The sequence below is a fragment of the Lampetra fluviatilis genome, chromosome 38, assembly GCF_964198595.1.
Source record: "Lampetra fluviatilis chromosome 38, kcLamFluv1.1, whole genome shotgun sequence".
NCBI classification, from domain to species: Eukaryota; Metazoa; Chordata; class Hyperoartia; order Petromyzontiformes; family Petromyzontidae; genus Lampetra; species Lampetra fluviatilis.
This window is the reverse complement of record NC_136312.1, coordinates 8,029,012-8,053,660: the sequence shown is the minus strand read 5'-3', so window position 1 is coordinate 8,053,660 and position 24,649 is coordinate 8,029,012. Positions and strand designations below refer to the sequence as shown.

Sequence of the window (24,649 nt, the reverse complement as noted above, 5' to 3'; positions counted from 1 at the left end):
GTTTTTTCCTATTATTATTTATCGTCGCGTATATATATATTTATATGGCTGCGATTTAAAATTTATGTTTCTCCGCTGCCTCCGTGTGTGTGTGTGGCAGGTGCGCGCACGCGTATGATTGCGAACCGTGGAATGCTCATATGTACAAATTGCGGATTGTGAATTTACTCAAAGTGGTTTTGACATTGATGTGATTTTTTTTTGTTTCCCTTGATGTTTGTACGTTATGGAATACGGGCATGCCACCCGCGCGGGTGTATTCATGTGTGTGTGTGTGTGCGCGCGCGCCTGTGCGTTTCACTGCTTGTTTGCACATCGGGGTGCATTTATCATCCCTTCACTTTCCCGCTAACAAGAGGCTGCGATTGATTGCTTGCTCATGAGCGCACATCATTTTTTTTGTTTCGTTAATGAGATTCGTTCATTGCCGTCATAATTTTTTCGCAGCGCTTTACTCTTAGCCGATGCCGGTTTTTGTTTTCTTTCCCCCGCCTCTCCTCCTCCTCCGCAAATCGAGCTCCCGCTTTCTTGTCGTTTTCGTTCAAAAACCGCCTTCTCGCCGAGACGCAGGCCTGCCTCCTTGTGCACACGAGCGGCGTTGGGCACCATTTAATGGACGATAAACACTTGTGGAAGGCGGAATTTGCGTCGTCGCTTTTGGCCGTCTCATAACGGTCAGGCTCACCCCCCCCCCCCCCCGCGACACGGTCTCCGCCGTACGTCGTGCGTTGCGGGGGTGGTGGGTGCAAGGAACCGCAAAACCCGATTTTATAAATAATAGCGCTCAACCGGCGAATTCCACCCGCGAGTTAAATGCCGGCGTGGATTCGCAGTGGTGATGCGGCTGCTCGCCGGAGACTCCTACGCGCTTCCCTCCCCTCTCGGCGGTTTTCTTGCCGCACATTTCGGCGCCGCAGTCAAAGCGTTAACCCCGTCCCTTGCCTCGCGGACGTGTTCGCGAGTCCCCGCGATCCAGAACGAATGGAATCTGTTTCTTTATTTGAGTTTCCTCCCCCCCGCCGCCGCCGCCGCCGCTAACGCTCCGCTGATTTCGGTGGACAGCCTTGGCTGTGGCATGGCCGAGAGGCAGCGAAGAGGCTCTTTGTGGAAGAGATGACCACTAATAAAGGCGCTGTTGTCGGGAATTTTGATTTATTTTTTGCTTACATCCCCACTTCTTAAAATGCCGAGTGGGCTAAAAAAAGTGAACTTCCCAGAAAAGGCACTTTGTGAATAGCGTCGTGTTGAATTATTAAATTCTGGGTAAGAGAAGAGATTTTTTTTTGTAAGAATAGCAATTGTCTGGCAACAAACATCTTGGCTATCGTGCCTGTTACTGTTAACGTGCTTTGTGTACGCAAGGGCTGGATTGCGTGTGTGCTCTGTGTGTTCACATTTATGTGCGAACACGCACACAACACACATACACACACACACACGTGCGCACATGCAATAAATTAATTACAATTTCAGGGTTGAGTAAGCGGTCTAATAGATGTTAAATACTGGTGGGAGCTTGGAGAGAGAGAGAGAAGTGCTGGCCAAACGGTAGGTGATCAAAAAGTCTGCGGCGTGACAGGAAAGGGAGCCGGGGTGACCTTGATGAAACTCTTCTTGTTTCTCGATGTGGTTGCCTTGAAGTGCGACGCTCGCGGTGATCTATCGATGTCCCCAAGGCTTTAATCCCCGCCCAGAAAAACTCGTTGCCCGCCAGCTGATATCATTCGCATTCACGGCAGATTCCCGTTTGCATTGTTGTTAACTAAAAACAAAAATTTGCTCTCGTGGCAACCGCTTCTTGAAAAACTGTGGAACCATTTGGAAGGCACTGGGAGCCGCGTCTGGTGACTGCGCTTTCTCTCCGGCCGTTTTTCAGCCGCCACAAACGAACAAGACCTGTGAACAAGCGCTCCACGGATAATCCGTAGCTGTGACATCTGTTAATCCTTACACGTTTCGTTTCCCCCTCGCCGAGTGGTCGGCCCCGGTTTTGTAGCCACCACCACGTTGTTGTTCGTCGCTGCCACCGCGTCGCATGAACTCAGATCGGTAGTGCGTGCGGCGGTCGCGGAATCCGTATGGCGCATGGCTATCAAATGTGCGTTCTCCCAATTCATCAAATCGGGCGGGTTAATAAAATAAACGCATGCACATTTCAAATGTCCGCGTCCGGGATCGGTGGATCTCGAACGTCCACCGCACGAACGAAGCGGCCGGGGGGCGCGTGGGCGTACTCTCCAACGGCTTAACGCGCCCGCAGTATTAACCAGGGCGACCACGGGGCTCGCCGCCACGCATCCCGTGTGCCGCACGCTCGCTCCGCAACGTCTCCGTTGATGTCGCCCCGCTGGCACGCACGCACGCGGGCGGGCTGGCAGCTGTGCTGTTAGCGCCACCGCTCGCTCGGCAAAACGGCGGCGCGCTCGGCTCCCGGTACGTCGACGAAGGATAACTGCTGAAGAGGAACTGTGGTTTCCAATTCTTCTTTCTTTTCGTACGACAGATGCAGAGCAACAAATTACAATTTCTCACGTTCAGGTGGTCAAGCCAGATAACCGCATCGGGAGCAGCGGAGTGGCGTATCGCTGCGGCGTCTCCTTCGTATTTGTGGATCAGGGGGCATTGCTTCGTTTATATGTTGCACGGGCTGTTCTGGATTACAACAGTCGCACACCACTGCAGAGTTTTTAATTTTCCATTTGTGCATCCGGTATCTGCATCTGCCATTGGTTTGTGTTTAGGGTGGACCACGCGTTTCGTGGAAGATCAAACCCCAGGGATCGTCTGCGTTGTGTCTTTCGCATTCGTTGGCTTTCCAATAAAAATGTTTGTCTTTTTAAATCGGAGGTCTCCACGCGGGTGAAAATGGCGAGGCATAAAATCTCCCACTCAACATCGGGACGTATTATATACGCGTCGGTGCTTTTGTTTTTTGGCTCTCGGTAAATGCGTGCGGGATGCCGTTAATGAGAGCGAACCAACGCATCGTTTGTGCCGGCGGAGTGATCGTCTGTTGCCGGGAAACCCAACGATGTTGTAAGACGCGGCGATGGTAGCGCTGCTACCCACGCTGTTTGTACAAGTTTAATGGCGCTCTAGTCCGTTGGTTTGCAACAGCAAACAAAAAAATTACACAGATCTTTATTTTGTCCCCCGTTGATTTTTCTGTTGGCATCTTATTTTTTTTACCCTTGCATTGCTCAACTTCAACTCTTGTTTAAGGCGGAGGAGGCATTTGTCTCCCCAGCATGGGCATGTCAGCAGCGGTCGTCCTATGGGGTTGACTTTCCGCCACTCTCGCCGTAGGAATGCGGAATTTGCACCACTCGCAAATTCCGACATTGGCTCATTTAACCAGCGCTTAGCATCATATGCTGCCGTGCCAGACAGATTGCCTCCATGATCAGGTAAGAGCCCATTGGGTTGGAGTGGTGGGACAGTGGTTTGCAGACTGCACTGTGATCCCGGTGATCTGATTTGTTTTACTCCTGGACTTTTGCTGCGTATCAGCGGGTCGGGGGCGTGAATGAACCGGCCCTGGGGGATGCCCTTTGACCAACCGGCATTGCCCAGCATGGTGAAGTATGATCATACGAACCCCAAAACAACTTGATATTCTGAGAACTGCATTCAGCAGTAGTTTGATGAAGGGCAGCATTTCCCTATGGACCATTGTAACCAGAAGTCTACTTTTGTGTGTGTTTTTACAAGGAAGATAATGATGCAAATCTCCCCATATAGGCTTTTTTGCAGGCTGTCGAGGCAAGTGCTTTTGGCGAGCACCTATGAATGGCCATTACGGCACACCAGGATTTGTATGGACAGCATTGCTGATGTTAACACACTGCAGTATGTACTCATTTAAGGCCAAGTCGACCTAGGAGAAGCCCGGCTCAGATATTTTCCATTCATGTCAGCCGTGAGTGGGGGGAATCGAACAGAGGTTGGCTGGGTTCATAGTGCGGTTCGATTAACCCATTGCGCTACCGCCTCCGCACTAACGCGACGCACGAAGACGGACAGCTTGCGTGGTGGCGCAGACTGATGGATAGCTGGGAACAACAAAGGAACGCTGCAATGGACAGTGTTGCAGATGGCACGGAAAGCAAATTGTTTAACTATTGGGAGGCTCCGTGATGTGTTTGACTGCATCGGTGTAGCGAAGGGAGAGTGAGTGCCAGCTGAGAGTAATGAGCCAGGTGCTCTCAATACTTGCGCTCTATTTCGCATCATCTGAATGTGAATACTGTTCTGTGTGAATTCGTCAGCAGAGATCTCTGAGCGCATCGCAGCAGAGAGAAAGGCTCGATGAGCAAAAAGTTAATATTTGATCATTTGACCGTGATTAACGATGTGCAGTTTAAATATGCATACCGTTATGATGCATTTTATTTGAATTGGTCGTTGATGACCTCGGAGTATGGAGCAAGGATCCGTTATCTCTTATTGGCACCTTGATTTAAATATGATCCTTATGATGACAAGCACAGAGGTTAAATTGGGAGCACAGCGGTAATTTTTTACAGCCTGCGCCTGTTAAATGCTGCCTTAAACTGCTTTTAGCATTGTGCCCGATTCTCGGTACAGTATACAAAGAGGTAAATTATGCATACCGAATGTGCTGCCGACTTTTGTCATTCACTGATACAAACACGTCGAACCCGAGTTCAATTCCCCGCTCTGGATAACGGCAGTGGTAATTTGCCTGAACCTGTCCTGGTCCTCCCCGAGGTCTGTGAAAAAAAACAAAAACGTACGACGAAACTGTTATTGGCCAAATATCCCAATGGATGAAAAAATCCACTTGGGATTTGCACATTGCAACATCGTCCCCGCCACCGCAACAACTTGGCAGGGCCTTTTTGAAAAATGCTCCTTGAGACGACTCCGTGAGGCTTTCCTGGGAAAGCAATCGTTTGTTTTGAGTATCATTGTACTCCGCCTAAAATGCACTTTGGTTGCACATCAGCAACTGGGAGACAAAAGTGGCCGGATGTGGTGCTGGGCTACACAGTCTCTTCCACGTCCTTTTCCCATCCTTAATAGGCGTTCGCTAACAGCACATCATACCCTAACGGTCCCTACGGCGAGGGGTCCCTTGGGCTCGTGTGTGTGTGTATCGCCGTGGAGTAGTATCACGGTGGTTTATGTAACAACGTTACAAACGAACCCGGTGACCCCGGTTCAATTCTGTGCTGCTATTCAAATTTATGGGAAAATGCTTCATGAACCTGCACCGATGCCTCCCCTAGGGATATGCTCTGGCACCTGCCTGGGAACATTGGGCGCACAAATCAATTGAATCGGCATTGGACGTGTGAAGCACTCTGTTGCGTCGTGAATTCAGCGGCACGAGTTTGATTCCTGGTCAAGGGGCGCCACTGTGGCGAGATGTTAACGACCTCGCCTGGTATACAGGCAGTTGTGGGTTCGATCCCGACCCTGACACCTGTCAATTTGACGTTTGCATGTTCTCCCCGTGGTTGTGTGGCCTTTTCTCCGGGTCTTCCATATTTAGAATTAATATGCATTTAGATGATTTGGCTGCTATAAATTTCCATGTGATGAGCCACTTCGCCGAGCTATCATTTGTGTTAGTCAGGTCGCTTCTGAAAAAGCGTTACATAGCTCAGTGGGCCTTACTTGGTAAAATAAAAATACTTAATAGTTAATTTAGTGAGAACAGCGGCGAATTATATCTCAATCACCGGTCCATGTCCCTCTTCCTCGCTCATCCCTCCTGCTCCTGAACCTGCATTAACCAGCGCAGTGAAATGTGATTATTAAAAAAAAACATTACTAACACAGCATGGGAAGGTTTTTTATCCAGCAGTAGATTAGCAAATGCCCTATACGACCTAATAATAATAGCAAAATAAAATGAGACTTGGTCATCGGGAAAACTGAGTTGCTAGCATTTGCTCTGGTTATGCTCATGCGTCTCTATTTATGGTCGGAGAATATCTTCGTAACCTCGTTGGGAATAGCTTTGTCAAAATCCTTTCTCGCTTGGCCCGACTCCTGATATGCGTTTTGCTACTTAATGCAGTCTCGGTGAAGCTTTCCCATTGTTGTAAATGGCCTTCATTAATCATAAATGCTTTTTTTTTTTTAGGCCTTGATTCATGAGAGCTGGGAGACTCCCAATACATTTCTATTGATTCAACTGTTGTGTTTTTGAGAGTCTGCGAGGCCAGGCATAATGGTATTTTATTGTTCATTCATCTCTTACAAACTTTTATTTGTAAGTATGTGTGCCAGTGGTCGATGGTATATTACAACACCGTAGGGAACTGCTTGAGGATGCCTTCATCCAGCAGTAGATTAACCATAGCTAATGATGAACCTAGGCTGTTAAAATATATTTAAAAGCATCTAACTTAAGTCTGGTGTCTAGATCGTTGCTGGTTATGATGAAACGTCTCAAATATCCTGGCAGGGTGGCGCAGTGGTAACACTTGTGCCTCACGGGAAGAAGCGCCCGGGTTTGATTCTAGAGTTGGCTTTCTGTGTGGAGTTGCATGCCCTCTCCTTGTTCTGCATTGTGTTTACCCCAGATTCTCCGCTTTCCTCCCATAGCTAAAGAAACTATCCCCCCCCCCATACACTGTAACCGGCATTGGCCCAAACCATCTGAATGCTGTAAAATTAGACCTACAAATTACTCAATTGGGATTTACACGAAGCAACATCGCCTCCCCCTGCCCCCCGCCGCCCGCCAACTGCGCAAAGCTTGGCAGGGACTCTCCTGAAAAAAAGATTCTTGAGACTCGGTGAGACTTTTCCCCCCGCTAAAAACGAAGTGCGAAATGAAGGTAGGGGGGGAGAGAGGAAAAAAAATCGCACCTCCTATAGAGACGATGCTTCTGTGCGTGCGGTGCGCGCCCACCCACGTGTGGATCCAATGTAAACGGTCTTGTGTCTCGTTGCAGAGCTTCCGTACGGATGGGAGAGGATCGATGACCCGCAGCACGGCGTCTATTACGTCGAGTGAGTACTCTCGTGAGCCGCGTGCACGGCGGCTGGGCGGCTGGGCGGCTGGGCGGCTGGGCCCTGGCAGCCGAAGGTCGCGTGAGGTCGGGTCGGGTCGGGTCGGGGTGGGTCCCATTTATCTCAGGACTGGTTCGGATAATTGCTGCTGCTGAAGTTAGCCGTGGCCTGGAATCGAACTCAAGTCTATGGGTTCATCGCACACTGCGTTTACAACTACGCCTCCCTCTGCTGCCCCCGTATTGCAAATGACATCCATGCACGCATGCAAACCACACGTGCTACGCACGTACAGTTCTTACACGGACAGAGACAAAGATTCCCCATGAAGCCTTGACTGACTGTTGGGGCAAGTGCTGTTAGTAACCACCGAATAAAGACCGTCACGGCACCCGAGGTGGCCGGCACCACGCCCAGTCTCCTTTTTTCTCCCCCGCGGTGATGTTTACACACCGCACCAGGTACTAATTTGAGGCCGAGTCTACCCAGGTGAGGCCCGGGACCGGTTCAGATAATCGTCACTGGTGTAGGCCGTGAGCGGGAACTGAACCCTGCTGGTTGCCGGGTTCTCAGCGCAGCGCACTAAACCGCTGCACCACCGCTCCTCACACACACACACACGAGCACACGCGCAGAGGCACACGCGCATCGTACACTTCAACTGCCTCCGCAGGGCAATTGCTCCCGCTCGATGTGACGTCACTGGTGCACGAGAGCGCTTCGCAATTATTGTCTCTTCCGCGGCTGCTGTGACTGAAATTGAATCGGCGTGATGCCCTCCCCGTTTGTCCGCCGTGCAGCCATCTGAACAAAAGGACTCAGTTCGAAAATCCGGTCGTGGAAGCGAAGAGGAGAAGGCAGAGTCAGCGAGGTGAGTGGGGTCTCAGGAGAGCCAAGCCAATTGGCCAACGTGTCACCACCGGCGTTGGTAGGCATTTGGCTGTGCAAAGCAAAAAAAAAAAGACAAAACCGCCCTCCGCTGTTCTATATATATATTTTTTTGTCATTCAAAAGGATCTTTTAGAAGGGAAAATTGGCCCGACTGATCTGTTCGTTGATGATGACTCGCGATAATGGGTGTGTTTTTGGTATTGATTTTGTTTTCCGCCTCTCGCACGCACGCACGCACGCACGCACGCGGCGCCAGATAAACGTAGCGGTCGCCGTTATTCACAAGCAACTGCGGAGCGCACAAAAGAAAAGAAACAACAATGGGCCATCGTCGTCATCGGCTTTTTCGAAATCGTTGCAATGTTTTGGCGTTCACGTCAAATTTAAATTCACGTGCCTCGCAGCCTGCCACAGACCTGTGCCACTGCGTGCAAATCACTTTTTGCATAAAAAAATTTTGATTTAAAATTGTATTTTTTTTTATTGTGTTAGGACCACTCGCATCAGTAATCGTTGCCAAGTTTCCACTATTCCGTCAGTGTCTTGAGCTGAAACCTCCTCCAGGCGATGGGGGCAGGGGTGGGAGAGGGAGGGAGGGAGGTGGAGGGGGCTTTCTTTTGTAATCTTCGTGTGAGAGGCAGGCAGGTGATTGATGTGTCTAGATTATGCCCAGGGTCGGCTGAAGCAATTTTGCGGGGTCCCGCCGAAGCAAACGAAAGCTTTTGATGGAACTCGGGGGGGCCCGCACGTGGTCAGTGACGGCAATCTGTGGCAGTGGCATGTCTCCTCCGTGCGACAGCCGAATTGCCGTGTCAAATCCCTTACGGTAAACGTGCGTTATGAATCGAAAGAAGGACCGTTTTGTCGTCGGGTCCATAGAATGGGTTTTATTTTTTTTTGCCATTGCCAGTAAACGCGTTGGACAAAAATGGTTTAAACAAAAAAAACGGTGACCGCAGATTTTGCCGCATTTATGGAAACGTCTGGACCAGTGCTTTTTAACCTTTACTGCAGCCTTGCACCCCTTTGGTTCGCAATCGTAAACATTTTTTTGAATTTTAATAAATACATAGGTTTGATCAAACAAAGTAGTTGTACTCGCGCGTCCGTACTTAATTTGTGTTTCAATGATTTACCTTAAAAAAAAAACCTGGCATGTCTCGCACCCCCAGAAAGGGCATCTCACACCCCCGGTGTGTGCGTGCACCACAGGTTAAGAAGAACCACTGGTCTAGAGCGATGAACACGTAAAGTTTTAGATTTTTTTTTTTACTGAGAAACGGTGGGAGGCTGCCGTCGTGTAGTGGTGATCACACCGGACTTGCATTCCGGAGGCTGCCGGTTTGATTCCATCTCCCGGCTCTACAGTTAAAACAATGGGCAAACTTTCTAAAATCACCCTGCCTCTGTCCGCCCAGCAAGTATAATTGGGTACCACTACAGCTGGTCGCCTGTGGTGGGGATAACGTGGGTAGGTGGCGTAGAGGGAAAAATCTCGGCACTGCACAGTCTGGCATGGTGCTGCGTCATGTGGGCCTACAGAGGTGTTCACTACCAGCCTGTGTGGGCAACACGGCAAATATTTGTCTTTTTTAAATCGTTTATATTAAGTTCACTTGCTTGCTTGCTTAGGACCGTGCAAATCTTTCGTTTTTAACCCACTTCCCGTGATCCAATCGAGCTGACATTTTCCACATAGACTCGTTGTGCGTGACAATTGATGTTCGTGAAGAAAAAAATCCTAAATTTTACACTTTTTAGGACAAAAATATTATATTTAATTACCAATTGCTTAATGCTGCCATGCAATCATCTGACCCATAGGTGGCAGCCATCTCAAGCCAGAGGACGAGAGGACTCTAGCCGCCACGCATATAAAGGATTTATAGTGAAAAACTTTGTTATTACGGGTTATACTTTTATGCTGTTGTATTTGTTCTCTCTCAGCGGACGTCTCTTCATCGACACTGCCTCGTTCGAAGCCTGGAGGTGGAAGCCCGCATCCCCAGAGGTCTCACAGTGCCAACGACCTCCTCGTCACCACCTCCTCCCACGATCCACATCCGCCCGAGCAAGGTAATGGTGCTCCAAATATATGCGATGGGCAGCGGTCACTCTCGCGAGCTGCCCTCGCGAGCTGCCCTTGCACCCTACAGAGCCAGGCGTCAGTGGTGTTCGGCAGAATATAAATGTCTCCCGCGCAATGGACTAAGCGTCTGCTTCCCTATCCGTACATCATGTATAGGGTTCTTCGGGACCCAAAGAGTTCATGGCGGCGTGCATACCAACGTCTGGTTATGAGTGCCCGTGTGTCTGTGTGTTTTCTCTTTATATTGTGGGGAGCGGTGGTGTAGCAGTGAGTGTGCCATGAGCGGGAAATGCACATGGCCAACACCAGTCGCAATTATCTGAACTGGTCCTGGGCCTAACCTAGGTCAACTGAGCAGCAAAATGAGTACCTGGTGCGGTGTGTAAACATTGCTGCTAGGGAGACAAAGGCAGCCGGGCGTGGTGCTGGCCACCCACCCTCTGTCACATCACGTGCCCAAACACGCTACACTGGGGCTTTTTGTCTTGGCCTCTACCCACGTATCTGCCCTGCCACCTGCCACTTCCCTGCTTCTGCCCTGCCTGACCTTGCCCTGCCCGACCTTGCCCTGCCTGACCTTGCCCTGCCCGACCTTGCCCTGCCCGACCTTGCCCTGCCTGACCTTGCCCTGCCCGACTTTGCCCTGCCTGACCTTGCCCTGCCTGATCTTGCCCTGCCCCTCCTCGTCCTACCCCCCCCCCCCCCTCGTCCTGCCCCGACGTCGCCCAGGCGTGTGGGTGTTTACGCGCGACCCGCGGGAGCTGCGTGGCTCCTCTGTGCGCGCGTCGCTACTCAAGACGAGCCAGGGCTTCGGCTTCACCATCGTGGGCGGAGACACGCCACGCGAGTTCCTGCAGGTGCGCGGACTCGTGCCCGACGGACCGGCTACGCGAGACGGGCGCATGCGAAGAGGTGAGCGCCTCCCCCCCCCCCCACTCCTCCGACTCGCTCGCCTCCCATGAGCGTGGTTGGCTACGTACGGTGTGAAAGAGTTGAACATACGTATGCAGACCTTTCCGATTACCAAGGTTGGCTATGTACGGTGCGAATGAAGTTCACCATACACACATAGATTTCGCAGTGGAGGGGAACCATATTCGCTGCGTGTTATCCCAGTTTAATAATTTTAGGGTAATTTCTTTCATCGTTCCTCTGTCGAAATCTAACCTCTTCCCTGTTGCCCATCCCATCCACTCCTTCCCATCCCTCCCCTATAGCCATTTCGTGACCCCCATGTGCTCTTGCTCTTTGCGCCAGGCCGGGGGGGGGTGTCCCATATTTTATATGAACTGCTCTTGCCAATAACATCCTGGCATTCCCAGCAGCATTTGTTTAGCGAGCCTGACCGCTGCTTACGAGCACCAGAAAGGTCAAAGCTGGCCCAGAGTGTTGCTCGCCTTCAACAGTCGCCGCTGGATAATATTTGGTCTGGGAAGATGAAAGGCCGATGGACTAAAACATCTTGTGAACTGTCAGGCCGGCCGTGATTCCGTTACTCGGCAACGCGGTGCTGGGGGTACGAGCCTCTAGTCAGAGCAGCAGTTACCGCCGCAGGTCTCCTTTCCGCGTTTACAAACGGCGAGGAATGCACGAAAATATCTCCGAGCGAGCAAGCAGGCTCTGACTGGCCACAGGGCAGCAGTCCGTAGGGCAAATGCCGGTTGGGCCAGTCCATTCAGAGGGCCGGTGGGGACATAAAAAATTAACCCGTAAAAACAAAGTTTTTCACTATAAATCCTTTATATGCGTGGCGGCTAGAGTCCTCTCGTCCTCTGGCTTGAGATGGCTGCCACCTATGGGTCAGATGATTGCCTGCCACCATTAAGCAATTGGTAATTAAATAATAATAAAAATTCCTAAAAAGTGTTACATTTTGGAAAATAAATTGTCACGCACAACGAGTCTGTGTGCAAAATGTCAGCTCGATTGGATCACGGGAAGTGGGTTAAAAAACGACCGAAAGATTTGCACGGTCGTAAGCGCGCAAGCAAGTGAACTTAATATAAAGGATTTAAAAATATGTTATTATCTCTAATGTGTATGCTTCATTGCTTATTTACACTCTCAGTTGGCATTAAGTCCCATATTCGGCAGCCTTCCTCACCGGCCCATTTGTTTTTTGGACCAGCCCAAACGGACCATGAGATCGCACAGCAAAATAACGCTTGTACGTCACACCTGAAAATCTTGCTGCGAGTGTCCAGTTCGTCGTACAAGCCATTTAACAAACACAAATGATTACCCATAGTCCGAATTTGGGCGAATGTGTTTACAAATGGTTTGGCCGATTTTTTTTTGTCCCAGTCCGTCGCTGCGAGCAAGCCACGTCGTTTTGTCATCATGCAACACCATAAGTATTAAAAATAAGTCGTTATCTTCCAAGAAAAGTCGAGTCAAATGCATAGGAGGCCTCTCTGAATCCTTAGTGTCCCTCATCACTATGAAACAGTGCTGCAAAATTCCACGTTTCTATGACGGGAGCCAAAAAACTGTTATCTGATAAGTACTGTTCACTCGTTAGTATTGTGTGTACAGTCCACTGCTGGATGAAAGGCCTCCTCATACCATCTTCTACCTGGGGGGGTTGTTTGACCGTACTTCATCGCACTGGTTAGTGTGTGATGGTGAAAGTTGGAGGAGGTGGAAGGGGTGTGCTTAACCCAGTTCTGGTGAAGACCGAACTTGACACTGGCATTAGCCGTGGCCGAGCATCGAGCCGAGGTCGTCGGTTTCAGAGCACAGCGCGCTAACCGCTGCGATTGCCGCGTGAAATCCCCGTGCGTTTATTTCAAACTTCGGGGATAATTTTTCTGACCGTGGCACAAAAAAGGAAGTCAAATATTTTGCAGCTTTCGGCTTGTTTGAAGCCACCTACCGGTGCCGTCCTGAAGGTCACTGAAGGTCACTCACCAAAGGAGCTCTTGTTCTTCTGTTCCAAACTCGACTTTGAGAAATAATCTTGAAATCGACTACAGCTTATTCATCCACCAGATTCTTATTTTAATAGCTTTACGACTGATGCGGCCGTGAGGGATGAGAGTCGTCTGGATATTTTTAACCGAAGGGGGTGGGGGGGGGGCTGACTTGCGTCTCTGGTTTGTCACGCTTGCGCGTTTTGTCCACGTGTCATTGGGCCCTGTGCCGTTGGACGTATTGGTTACGCAGCTCAATTAAAGGGCCCTACGAACATTGACCTTTTGACCGATGCGCGATCCGTGCATCGGAAATATAATCTGATCGTTGAGGACCTGGAGCGAAGTCTGCACATTAGGGGCATGTGTTTCCGGTCATTGGATTAATTTGAGAATTCTGGAAATATGGCCTGAGAGGAAACATTTTTCGACGGTCCGGATATATATTTTTAAAAGTCACATCACCGGAAGTGATTTCGCACTTTACCACCAACAGTGGTGTCACCTGACATCTGGTGACATCACTTTTGTTGGCACGAAGACGTGTTAAGTGATTACATCATGTTAGCGATCCGATATTTCGCAGGATCCGGAGTTTATCCTAAAAATTCCAAAAGTCTGGCGATCTTTCATCCAAAACACATTCCCAGCACACATTTACATCATAGCAATCGGCGTTGCGCGTTTGCCTGCTCGAACAAGCGTGGCGTGGTGCTCGTGTAGAATCGCCACATTCTTAAGGCCAACGGTCGGTGGGGCAAGGATGACAACGGAGCGGCATCCAGGTGGCGGACGTCTGCTGTGGAGGTGGAGAAATGAGATTGCCTCGTGTGCAAGAGCCGGGCGGATTGTTTTATTTTACTATTTTTATCTAGGGTTTTTTTGCTTTTATTTTTATTTGACTACTTTTATTTTTGTTTTCTATCTACGTGACTTTACCGAAAGAACCAAGAATATGATTGTTTCCCCTATTGGAGGACCGTGAGGTCTTAATCCAGCAGTGGATTGATCGAGGCTGCTGTTGATAACGATGGCGGCGGTGGTGGGGGGTGAGTTTACTGATAGGATGACACGAGTTGACTGCCCACAAAGTGGTGCTCATGTTATCAACCCCGGGGGGATGCAGGGCTGAGTCAACAACCCCCTGCCAGCATTTGAACTTGTGACCTTCCAATGGCAAGCCGCGAGCTTTTAGCCGCTGTGCCGTCTTTCCGGATAATAATAATAATGGACTAATAAACTATAATGATCTTTATTTATCCAAGAAAATGGCAGTCTCCTCTTGAATAAGAAATCTCAATTCCCAGAGTTCAATGGCATTCAGCTATATATTCACTTTAAAATCTATTCTTGCAAATAGTATATACATTAGTAGGCCAATCAACCGTTAAACATTGTGCATGATGATACCACAATAATCGACAGTTGGATGTCAATAATTTTATCAAACAATGTGATTTATTTATCTAGCTGACAAAGCCCCAGCCTCAAAACCATTTTTCACGCGCGTTGTGTATTAGGATGTTCAGCCCATGTCTTAATTAATATTTTGCGTCATGTTTTAAGGTGTTGTTGGCAAGTCGTAAAATAAATACTCATTTGAAGAGCTCTCAGAGGGAGCTCTGTGATATTCGCTTCTGTGGGACCTTTCGAGTGACAAGGGGCATGCGACGCTTGGCGATGGATCCAGACGGACGCTGTCTCACGAGGTGATGCCAACAATATTTGTGTACGTTTGGGATCAACATTGAGGGAAAGGATGAAGAAGAAAAAGAAATACTGATCAGGAAAGTCCTGCATTGGGATGATTGGCCGACCCTATTTAACGAGAGGTTTTGTTGCATGTGGGAGCAAACCCGGAGTCACCGGAGGAAACCCCGTACCTACAAGAAGATAACACTTAAAAGTTGCACAGTCGGCTTCACAACCCAGTTTGATTTACAGGCGGCCGAAAACCCAGATTCAAACCCATGGCCTCAGCAGTGCCAGCGCAGGGCTCCGACGGCTGAGCCACTTGGCCACCTCTCCTAAGCATGAATCCCCCCCCCCCCCCCCCCCCCCGGGCTCTGCGGTGATGCTTTCCTCTCTCCCCCGTCACCAAACCTCCGCAGGTGACGTCATCGTGTACGTGAACGACACCTGTGTGCTCGGCTTCACCCAAAAGGAGGTGGTGAGGATGTTCCAGTCGGTGCCAGTGGGCGATTCCGTCGACCTTCAGCTGTGCCGCGGCTACCCTCTGCCCTACGACCCCGACGACCCGGACCTGGAGGTGCCGCCCTACCAGGACGGCCGGCCATCCGACCGCGGGGGGCCCGGCTCGTCCAAATCGATGCCGGACATCGCCGACAGCTCCCACGCGCAGTCGCCGCCGACCTACGACCCGCACCGCCGGCCGTTTTCGCCGCCCACGTACATCGCCAAGGCCAATGGCTACTACGACGACAGCGGCTCGCAGACGTCGTCCGTCGGCTCGCAGCCCGAGCTCGTGTCCGTCAAGATCGTCAAGGGTAAGGAGGATTCGCGTGACGAAGGTGGCAGCGGCGGCGTTGAGCGGGGGGCGGCCCGGCGGGGTTCAAATCCGGTGGACCTCCGCGGCAAGCGGCGGGGTGAGGGGGTTGGGGGTTTACTAATAGTGCTTCCCCCCCACCCCACTCGGCCATGTCCCTATTGAAGTCAGGTGGGCTGTATAGGCGTGCATTTAAACAATGTTACTTGATTATTCGCTTCCACGCAGCACTAAGTCGGTCACTATCCGAACGGTAAAAAAAAAAATCTTAAAATTTCAATAGATTCTCTGATTAGTCTGGGCTTCATATTCTTTGGGTCTTTCGGTAAAGTCCCGTAGATAGGCTCCAAAAATAATAAAATAAAATAAAACTACGACGTTTCGATCGCGACACAAGACCCAAAGAATATGAATTCCTGCAGTCACGAAAGTTTTAAGTCAAGATTTAGTCTGGGCTATTTGAATACACGCAATGGACAGGAAGGACGAGATTAATGGGCTCGCATAATGCGCATGCATAATGTACGTTGACTCAAGAGCGCAGAAGTGTGGTCACCACATCTACGCCTCTATATAAGGAACGAAACAGATGGACTTCTCCACAAATCTGGCTATTGCCTGATGAAGCTCCGTTGTAATTACTGGCGAAACGTCGTACTCTGATTGTAAATGTTGTGGCCTGGCTCTCCAACACACCGGTTAGTGCTGTACTAGTGACGAATTGGCCACGTTCTGTTTACGTGACAACCCTTACTAGTTGGCTGTGTCGGGTGGTGGCGGGTTTAAAGACGCATACATTTACGCGATCTAACCAAAAAAACCTTTTGGATGATATTGTTCGCAAAAGCCTTACGTGTTCAACAGCTTTATCATTGCGTAAATTCTCAGTGGGCGCAGAGCGATTTTGTTGTGCGGTGGTTACGTCCGCGAGTCCACATTGTTGGGCTCAAGCCCACCGGCCCGTTGACCCATTTTGCGAAGTGACCCACCCCTCTCCCAAGTCAATTGACTTTCCTTTGGTCAACTTTCCGAGTCTTCATTTTTCGTGGTTGTTGCCAGTGGGTCCACAGCTTGATTCCATATTCCGTAAGTTAGCGTTGTCCTGCGATTTTTTTATCGATACGATGACCCCTAATGTGTGTTCGTTTGTCTGATCCGTGTGTTCTTCATTTTGTCCCTCGGTGCGATTTTTCGGTAACCACCTCCTCCGCGAATCTTTGCGAATTTTGCAGCTCCAGTTTAGTTTTCTACGTCAGTGTCCACCGTAATAAATATATCGCGGCAGGTAAATATGCGGCGGTGAATTTAGAGGTGAGCAGGTGAGCGTGACTTTGAACGGCTGAAGTTTGACGGTAAAAAGGCCTGCCATGTTACTGGTGTGCCTAGAGATGCGATGATAAATGTTTAAAGGGAACTACGTTTCGCCCGCATAAATGAGCGGTGGATATTCCTACAGTTATGTTGCTTTGTTCATATTTTAAACTAAATGTCTTGTTTTTGTGTATCGATAATTCACGTACATTTTATTTTGTGCAAACGTTCCGAGACACCTTCGTTGATGTGAAGGGACGCTATTTAAATAAAATATAAGCGAAACTCTGTTCCTGCGCCATGCCATGAATTATAAATATTTTCATTTCATCTGCCCCTTTGGCTTCCTAGGCCAGTATTATAAATCAGCATTTGTTTGAGCAAACAAACTCGGAACTGCTTTTAACTTTCTGGCTGTCATCAGCGGGGTCAGGGTTGTTGAACTAATGCTGCCGGATTACGGGAAGTTATTAGCGAAAGCGCTAAATTTTTAAATCACGAGGCCTCGTTCAACACCAAAAACAATGACGTACACACACTCGTTATGCGTTGCTGTAGCGCAGTGTTATGTATTTTTTAGTCTATAATGCTCCACGGTATTGTATCGTGAGATTTTGTAGATAAATAACGATTGATCTTCTTGGTTCTTTCGGTAAAGTCACGTAGAAGGGAAGTAATAAAATAATAAAAATAAAACATAATAAAACAATTCTCACGACGTTTCGGCCACAACGCAAGCAGCCGTCCTCAGGCGAAGAATCTTTACCGAAAGAACCAAGAAGATGAATCCCTGCAGTCACGAAAGCTTTAAATCGAAAAATAACGATTGATTGATTGATTGATCGATCGCTGTGCCCCTGTGGTGTGTAACACTAAACATCTGTGGTGGACGCACGCGTGTGTGTGTGGGTGTGTGTGTTTCGCGGTTAGCGCACTGCTACGAACCCGGCAACGCGTGTTCGATTCTCGCTCACGGCCAAGACCAGTGTCAATTATCTGAACACGTCCTGGGGGCCTCCCCTAGGTCAACTCGGTCCTCGAATGAGTACCTGGTGCGAATGTGTAACACATCACCGCTTTGGAGACAAAGGCGGCCGGGCAGTGGTGTTGGCCACCCACCCCCTCATGTGCCACAGTGCCGGTCTTCATCGGTGCTCCGCTAACAGCGCCTGCCCCAACATTCTGTTACAGGCTACACGGGGGATCTTGACTTAAGACTTGACTTAAGTACATATGTTGAACTTTATTGGCACCACGCGTAGTCAACCGTGCCAAATCGGAGGTGCCGACATCTTTGTTTGCAACGGACTGAAGGGCGCGCAGGCTTCGGCTTCACGATCGCCGACAGTCCGAGCGGGCAGCGCATCAAGCAGATCCTGGACAGCCGCCGAGGCCTGGAGCTGCGCGAGGGAGACCTCATCCTGGAGATCAACGGGCGCTCGGTGCGCGAGTGCTCGCACATGGACGTGGTGACGCTGCTCAAGGAGTGTGCCACGGGCGCACAGGCCTCCATGCTGCTGCAGCGCGGAGGTAACGCGCCCGTCGGGGAGGCGGCGACCGCGATGATAAAGACGATGCCCTTGTCGTGAATGATCGGTTACACTCTAACCTCTTCGCTGGTTAAGCTTTGACCCGACCCTAGCCAGGGGTTTGGGTTCTGCCCTTTTGGGCTCTTCGCTTCGGGTCTTCAAGGTGACAGCTTCAGGGTGGATCTTTGAGTCTTCAGGTAACGACGACGACTTCCCGGTCCCGTTCAGGGGACCGTGTTTTATACTCGTCTCTGGCTCACTCCGCCCCTGGCCACTCCTCCCTTCTGGAACCGTCTGGAGGGGCCTGGGGAAGTGACGTTATCCCCCAGCTCCCTTCCTGTGGCGTCTGGGGGTTTGTACCTCTGGTCCCGAGCTGCCTTGGGGTTCACATTGGCCTATCACCATTAGACTCCCTTCTGCTCCCTGTTGACTCGAGGCCGTCATTACAGGCTACAAGTCGTGGCAATCGCCTACTGCGCTCAACGCTGCCGCTACAGTTGTAATAATGGTAACGTACATATGCTGAACTTCTTACACACCGTACGTAGCCAACTGTGCTAATCAGACGGTGCGAGGGAAGGAAATGGCGAACAGCTATTTACACAGTGCGGCACAGAGCTAAGAACAGAAATTAAATGCATACGGGGGAAACATATTCCTGAAAACCTCATCAAAGCATGCAGGGCCTCGTGATAAGAACACCCTACCAAATCAAAATATACACACCAAGGGTAAACAGAAAATTATTAAGGAAGTAAAATGTTGATTTGAAGCTTTTGTGACTGCAGGAATCCATACTCTGGTTCTTTCGGTAAAGTCACGTAGGTAGAAAAATAAAATAGATCACGACGTTTCGATCGCCACAGAAGCAAACGTCTTGCTTGTGTGGCGATCGAAACGTCGTGATCTATTTTATTTTTCTACCTACGTGACTTTTCCCGAAAGAACCAAAGAGTATTAAGGAAGTCATATAGCCTTTTAAGGACGGATGTCTTTAAGGTGGGATCTGAAGGAGCCGGAAGGCTCGGCGGAGCACCGAGCCTCTGGTGGAAGTTAATTTCATGGCCCAGGTGGCGGCACGAGAGACGGTGTGGTCGCCCATCGAGCGGACGTCATCTGCCTGACGAGGAGCGTCATGTCACTTGTCCGTGTGCGATGCGGCCCACTAAGTCACTTCCACAGCACACGTCGTACAGAAGTGAGTTAGGGGCGCATTCTGACCGGGCGGAGCCAGGGACCCATGGTCGGATTCCTCCAATATAAATAAATATTCTGATTCTGAGGACGAGAGCCCTGTGCATGTGACATATGACCTCCAACGTAGGTCAAAGAGACCACGACGAAATATTTACACAATGCACGTCCCCAACTTAGGGGTTTGCAAAGAAATGTTTGACTCTATTTATTCCTGTCATGTTTTAAGGTGAGAGTTGAATAGAAATGTCCTTGTAAAATGAAAACTTATTGCGTGAAATGTCATGGGCATTTCCTAGTCACATTGCAAACAGACGAAGGTCTGGCTTGTCACATAAAAGTTTAAATTGCACAACATTTTTTAGGCTGCCACCCACTGGGAATTTGTGCCAGTGTTTCATAACGGTTTATGAATTTTGTACAATATTTCTGTATTGCTCTGAACATGTCCCAAGGTGTTCGTGGAGAGCTTTTGTATATAATTTATCTTGTTATTGTTTCCCCATGACATGAGGAAAACCCTAGCTACAAGTGTTGAACAGGCCACACACTGCCGATGAGACTTGTGAGCTTAAAACCAGTGTAATCTTTCATTTATTACCTTCATGAGGGTTGAGAGGGGTGGTCGTCATACATTTGTACAAAATGGATAATGTTGTACGGTCTTGGTTGATTGTGCTTAATAAGTCCTACATGAAAAATACTGAACAAAAACTAAAAAGTGTGCAAAGAAGCCAGACCGGGAGGAACACATGGACTCATTAACTTAAGCGGCTGAAAGGCGAGCAGAAGAACCGGTGGACTTGTGCAAGACGACAAGTCGTGGCTAGAAGGGACGATGCTTAAGAACAATAATGGAGTGGCAGCCAAGATTTAGAACATGCCTGAGGTGGAACATCTACTGAGGGATATGCAGAATTAAAACTGCTAATGCGCAGTTGTCGGGTAGGCTATTACTTTGCAAGATCGTTCGGAATCTTTATTTACACTGGAGGAATCCGAGAAGTTACGAAGATCTTGTTCACAGATGTTGCAGTACGGGAGGCTCGGCAAGTTCGATGTGGTGGTGGTGGATTGGGGAGGCCTTCATCCAGCAGTGGATTGATCATAGCTGATAACGACAAAGAAGTAATATATGTGTAGGAGTAATTTTCACTGCCCACACATAGCAGGAACACTCTTGACTAGTTTCAGAGTTTGTTTTGTCAATTAAAAATGTGTGTGTCACTAATACATTTCACTGAAACATATTGAAAAAAGTTATTGCTCTGTTTATATCACACCCGGCTTCTGAGCCACTGACTGCAAAACATCAACGGTCATTATATTTGGAACAGGTGGCATGCACTGTAGTTTCCAAATATTCACATCTGTGATTCAATCTGTGGAGAAGATGATCGACTGCGTTTGTGATAATAATGATGATGACAAATGTAGCTCGGATGCAGAATTTCCGCTTTTAAAATCCGCGTTTCCCGAGACTGGACGATGCGGTGGAGTGAGATGCATGGATGTGACGAGAGAAGAGGCGCGAGATCGATGCTCGCGGGAAGAGAAACCCCCGGCAGCCGTCCGCGCACAGTAAAAACGGGGCTTTAGCGTCGACAGAGACGATATCGTTCCGTGTGCGCGAGGCACTTTTTTTGTACTTTTGGAATGTCGCAAGAAAGATTGCGTGAAGTGTGTATTGGATTGCCAAGGGGTAGGGTGAGCAAACTTGGATGTTCACAACAATCTCTGATTTTAAAGCAACGTGAAGTGTCTCGCCGCGGTGGAGAGATGTTAACTCCCTCGCCTGGTATACGGGAGGTCGTGGGTTCGATCTCAACCCTGCCCCTGTATATTTGGAGATTACATGTCACTCTCTCTCCCTGTGGTCACGTGGATTTTTCTCAGGGTCCTCTGGTTTTTCCCTACACGTTTACAAACATTTGTTTTAGGGTATTTGGCTGCTATAAATTTCAGGTCGCTTCTGAAAATGAGCCATGTAGCTCAATGGGTCTTACCTGGTCAATTACAGATCGTTTATTTGTTAGTTTATAATGTGGCTGGAAAGCTTCCTAAACTAAATGTTGTAAATGTGCATACTGTCCTTCTTGTGCAATGTGCCCGGTTAATGTGCTGAACGGGCTTCTACTCATGTGTCAGTCCCAGAACACAGAAGTATTATTGTTGAGCATGGAATGCACAGACACGAGAAATGTCTTGAACAATTCTTCATTTATAACATTTAAAGTGCCTTGCTTTCTTGATAGGAAAGTAGATAAAGTACATATTCTTGGTTCTTTCAGGAAAGTCACGTAGGTAAAGAAAATAAATTAAAATAAAAAATAAATAAATCCGATTTAAAAAATATATATTTAAATCACGACGTTTCGGGCACAACCCACAAGAAAATCTCTGAAGTAAGCTACTTAAGCGATTATTTTGTATTTTTTTTTGCAATCACGAAAACTTCAAATCTAGATGAAGTACGTACAATATTTGTAATTTGGAGCGGTACTTATTCTACGCTTAATTTCTCACTAGTCCAGAACGTTGCTAGGCCAGCTCAGAGTAGGATTTACTGATGTAAGGCACCAACTAACACTTGAGTACAAGCTACGCCTGTCCATAAAAATATTATATTAGTTTACTCTCTAGTACAATAATCTCATGAACATGTTAGGACCATAAACGAGGCAAGATGGATGTGGCGTGGCCAAAATAATTATTGGAATAGCGTTGTGGACTTCTGGCTGAAATGAAGCATTGGACTGGACCAACATCATCCAGCCAGGATTTTAACTCGTAGCATTCCGGCTGCGAGGTCAGACGTTGTTATGAGCTCGCAATCATTACACACAAATTGCTTGCCACAAATGAACCACAATACGTTGCTGATCTCGTTAAGCAGCTATAAACCATCTGTGAACTCCGGTCATCCTCGGAGCAGCGGCTTTTGACTGGCCATCGAACACAAAGACTGTCGCCGCACCGCGTGCTTTCAGATGTGCTTCTGAAGCCGTCTGGAACGCTCTTCCTACTATATTAGGAAGCCACTGGAGCTATGCACTTTTAAATCATGTAGATTGACAACTCGTGTCTTTTAGAACTACTTTTTGTGTTTAATTTGTTGTCCTTCCCCCACCCTTCCGATTAGCACGGTTGGCTATGTAGGGTGCGAAAGAAGTTCTACGTAGATACATGCACACAGTGGTACTTGGATGGTTGTGCAGTCGTGTGCGCCGCGTCAATCGTGCCGCTGTGCTCATCTGCTCTGTGCACATCTTCTCTTGCAGGGCAATCGCCGTTCTCCCCCAACAGAGTGGCGCAAATGGTACGGCTGTGCAGTGCATCGTTTCCCATGTTTACATGACACCAACAAGCGAAATGTTACACGGAGGCTTTCGCGAACAATATTAGCCATTTCGATTTAAAGCTTTCGTGACTGCGGGGATTCATCTTCTTGGTTCTTTCGGTAAAGTCACGTAGAAGGAAAGACAGCGCTGCCTTTTCGACAGACCTGTTTTTCACCTGAGGACGGCTGCTTGCGTTGTGGCCGAAACATCGTGAGAATTATTTTATTATGTTTTATTTTTATTATTTTATTATTTCCCTTCTACGTGACTTTACCGAAAGAACCAAGAAGATGAATCCCTGCAGTCACGAAAGCTTTAAATCGATAACATGCACAACTCTGCTAACTGAACCCCCCACCCCACGTGCACACGTTTTGTCCCGGCAGCAGGCTTACGAACGACACGACAGCCAGGGCAGCTTGACACGGGACTCGCCGCCCCGACGCTTCTCGCAGCCTCCGGCCCTGCCACCTGCGGGCATCGCTCCGTCCCACGCGCAGCCCCCCTATAGGCGACCTCCTGCCGAGGAGTTCCGCGGCCGGCAGGAGGCGTCCCGCGTCTACGAGGACCCGCAGAGCCTCTACGAGGACTCCCAACGTGAGTTGGGGTTTCTGTCCCTCCGGAAATTTCCGCCGTCTTGTGATGATCCTGCTGCTGCTTGCTCCGCTGCTACTGCCTGTTGCTGTGGTCCACAGCCTGTACTGATTCCCCCACCCCACCAATGTTTGTTCTTATCTTGCCATCAGTACCATGTCATTACTACTACTATTTATATTTTCCCAGGCAAGGTCAAACTGAGCTACATAGCCTCTCTAGAAGGCCACAAATGAAAGCTCGGCAAAGTGGCTTATCACGTGGAAATTTATAGCAGCCAAATACTCTTAAACGCATGATTCTAAATGTGGATGGGAAAACGGGAGGACCCAGAGAAAAATCCACGTTGACCATGGGGAAAACGTGCAAATTCTAAATATATAGGCGTCGTGTTTGGGATCGAACCCACGACCTCCTGTATACCAGGCGAGGCAGATAACATCTCGGCACCAGGCCCCCCCATTCCATTAGATCATTAGTTCAGGGGTCTGCAACCCGCAGCTCCGGAGCCGTATGCGGCTCTTTAAGAGGACTGTTTCGTGACCGTTGTTTATTAAAGACCAACCATCTCGTATTCACATCGCATTGCGACTCTTCAAATATTGATTATTTTTTCACCGATTTCGAGAAAAAAAAAATGGTTCTCCTTGTTATCTTGGTTGCCGAACCGTGCATTAGATGAAGCGTCCATTATGAACTTTCGCAACAGCAGTGCATTGAAGACAAATGCATTCTCCTTTATTTTTTTTCATTGGGCTTTTCACATGCCTGGCACTTACTGAAAAGTGTATGCTCAGAGGGTACGGGGGCAGGTGGGGGGGCATGGTTTATGGATTGGGACTTCTGGGTTCACGATTCTCCCATGGGGGGTTATGTCCATGTGGTGGTGGCCCATGCAAATGAGCGCCACGGTGACGAGACGTTTACTACCTCGCCTGGTATGCAGAAGGTCGTGGGTTCGATCCTGTCCCTGACGCCTGGATATTTGGAGTTTGCATGTTCTGCCCGTGGTCGCGTGGATTTTTCTCCGGGTCCTTGAGAAACATGCTTTTAGAGTCATTTGGCTGCTATAAATTTCCACACGATGATGAGCCACTCTGTTGAGCTGTCATGTGTGATAGCCAGGTTGCTTCTGAAAAAGAGCTAAAAATGCTCCGTGCGCCTTACCTGGTCAAATATAAATTAGTTTAATGCTGGCAGTCCTCGACTTATGAACACCCGCGCTTATGAGAACCAGCTTCTGTGGAAAATTCGTTGGTTTTTTTTTGCATTGACTATTTTGTTCAGCTGAG

The 24,649-nt window shown here is 48.9% G+C and overlaps 1 protein-coding gene across 4 annotated transcripts in view; it reads left to right on the top strand.

Annotated features, from left to right (window-relative positions):
• The window catches only part of LOC144945612 (membrane-associated guanylate kinase, WW and PDZ domain-containing protein 2-like), a 127,810-nt gene that overhangs the window by 90,094 nt on the left and 13,067 nt on the right, over positions 1 to 24,649 (top strand). For 3 of the 4 annotated variants that reach the window (XM_078874135.1, XM_078874137.1, XM_078874134.1), the window contains 8 exons: positions 6,933 to 6,990; positions 7,791 to 7,861; positions 9,829 to 9,957; positions 10,700 to 10,882; positions 14,994 to 15,389; positions 18,014 to 18,229; positions 22,704 to 22,741; positions 23,150 to 23,360. In XM_078874135.1, the coding sequence (XP_078730261.1) occupies positions 6,933 to 6,990; positions 7,791 to 7,861; positions 9,829 to 9,957; positions 10,700 to 10,882; positions 14,994 to 15,389; positions 18,014 to 18,229; positions 22,704 to 22,741; positions 23,150 to 23,360 (1,302 nt within the window). The remainder of the gene's footprint in view (positions 1 to 6,932; positions 6,991 to 7,790; positions 7,862 to 9,828; positions 9,958 to 10,699; positions 10,883 to 14,993; positions 15,390 to 18,013; positions 18,230 to 22,703; positions 22,742 to 23,149; positions 23,361 to 24,649) is intronic. The other variant, XM_078874136.1, reaches the window with a different exon arrangement.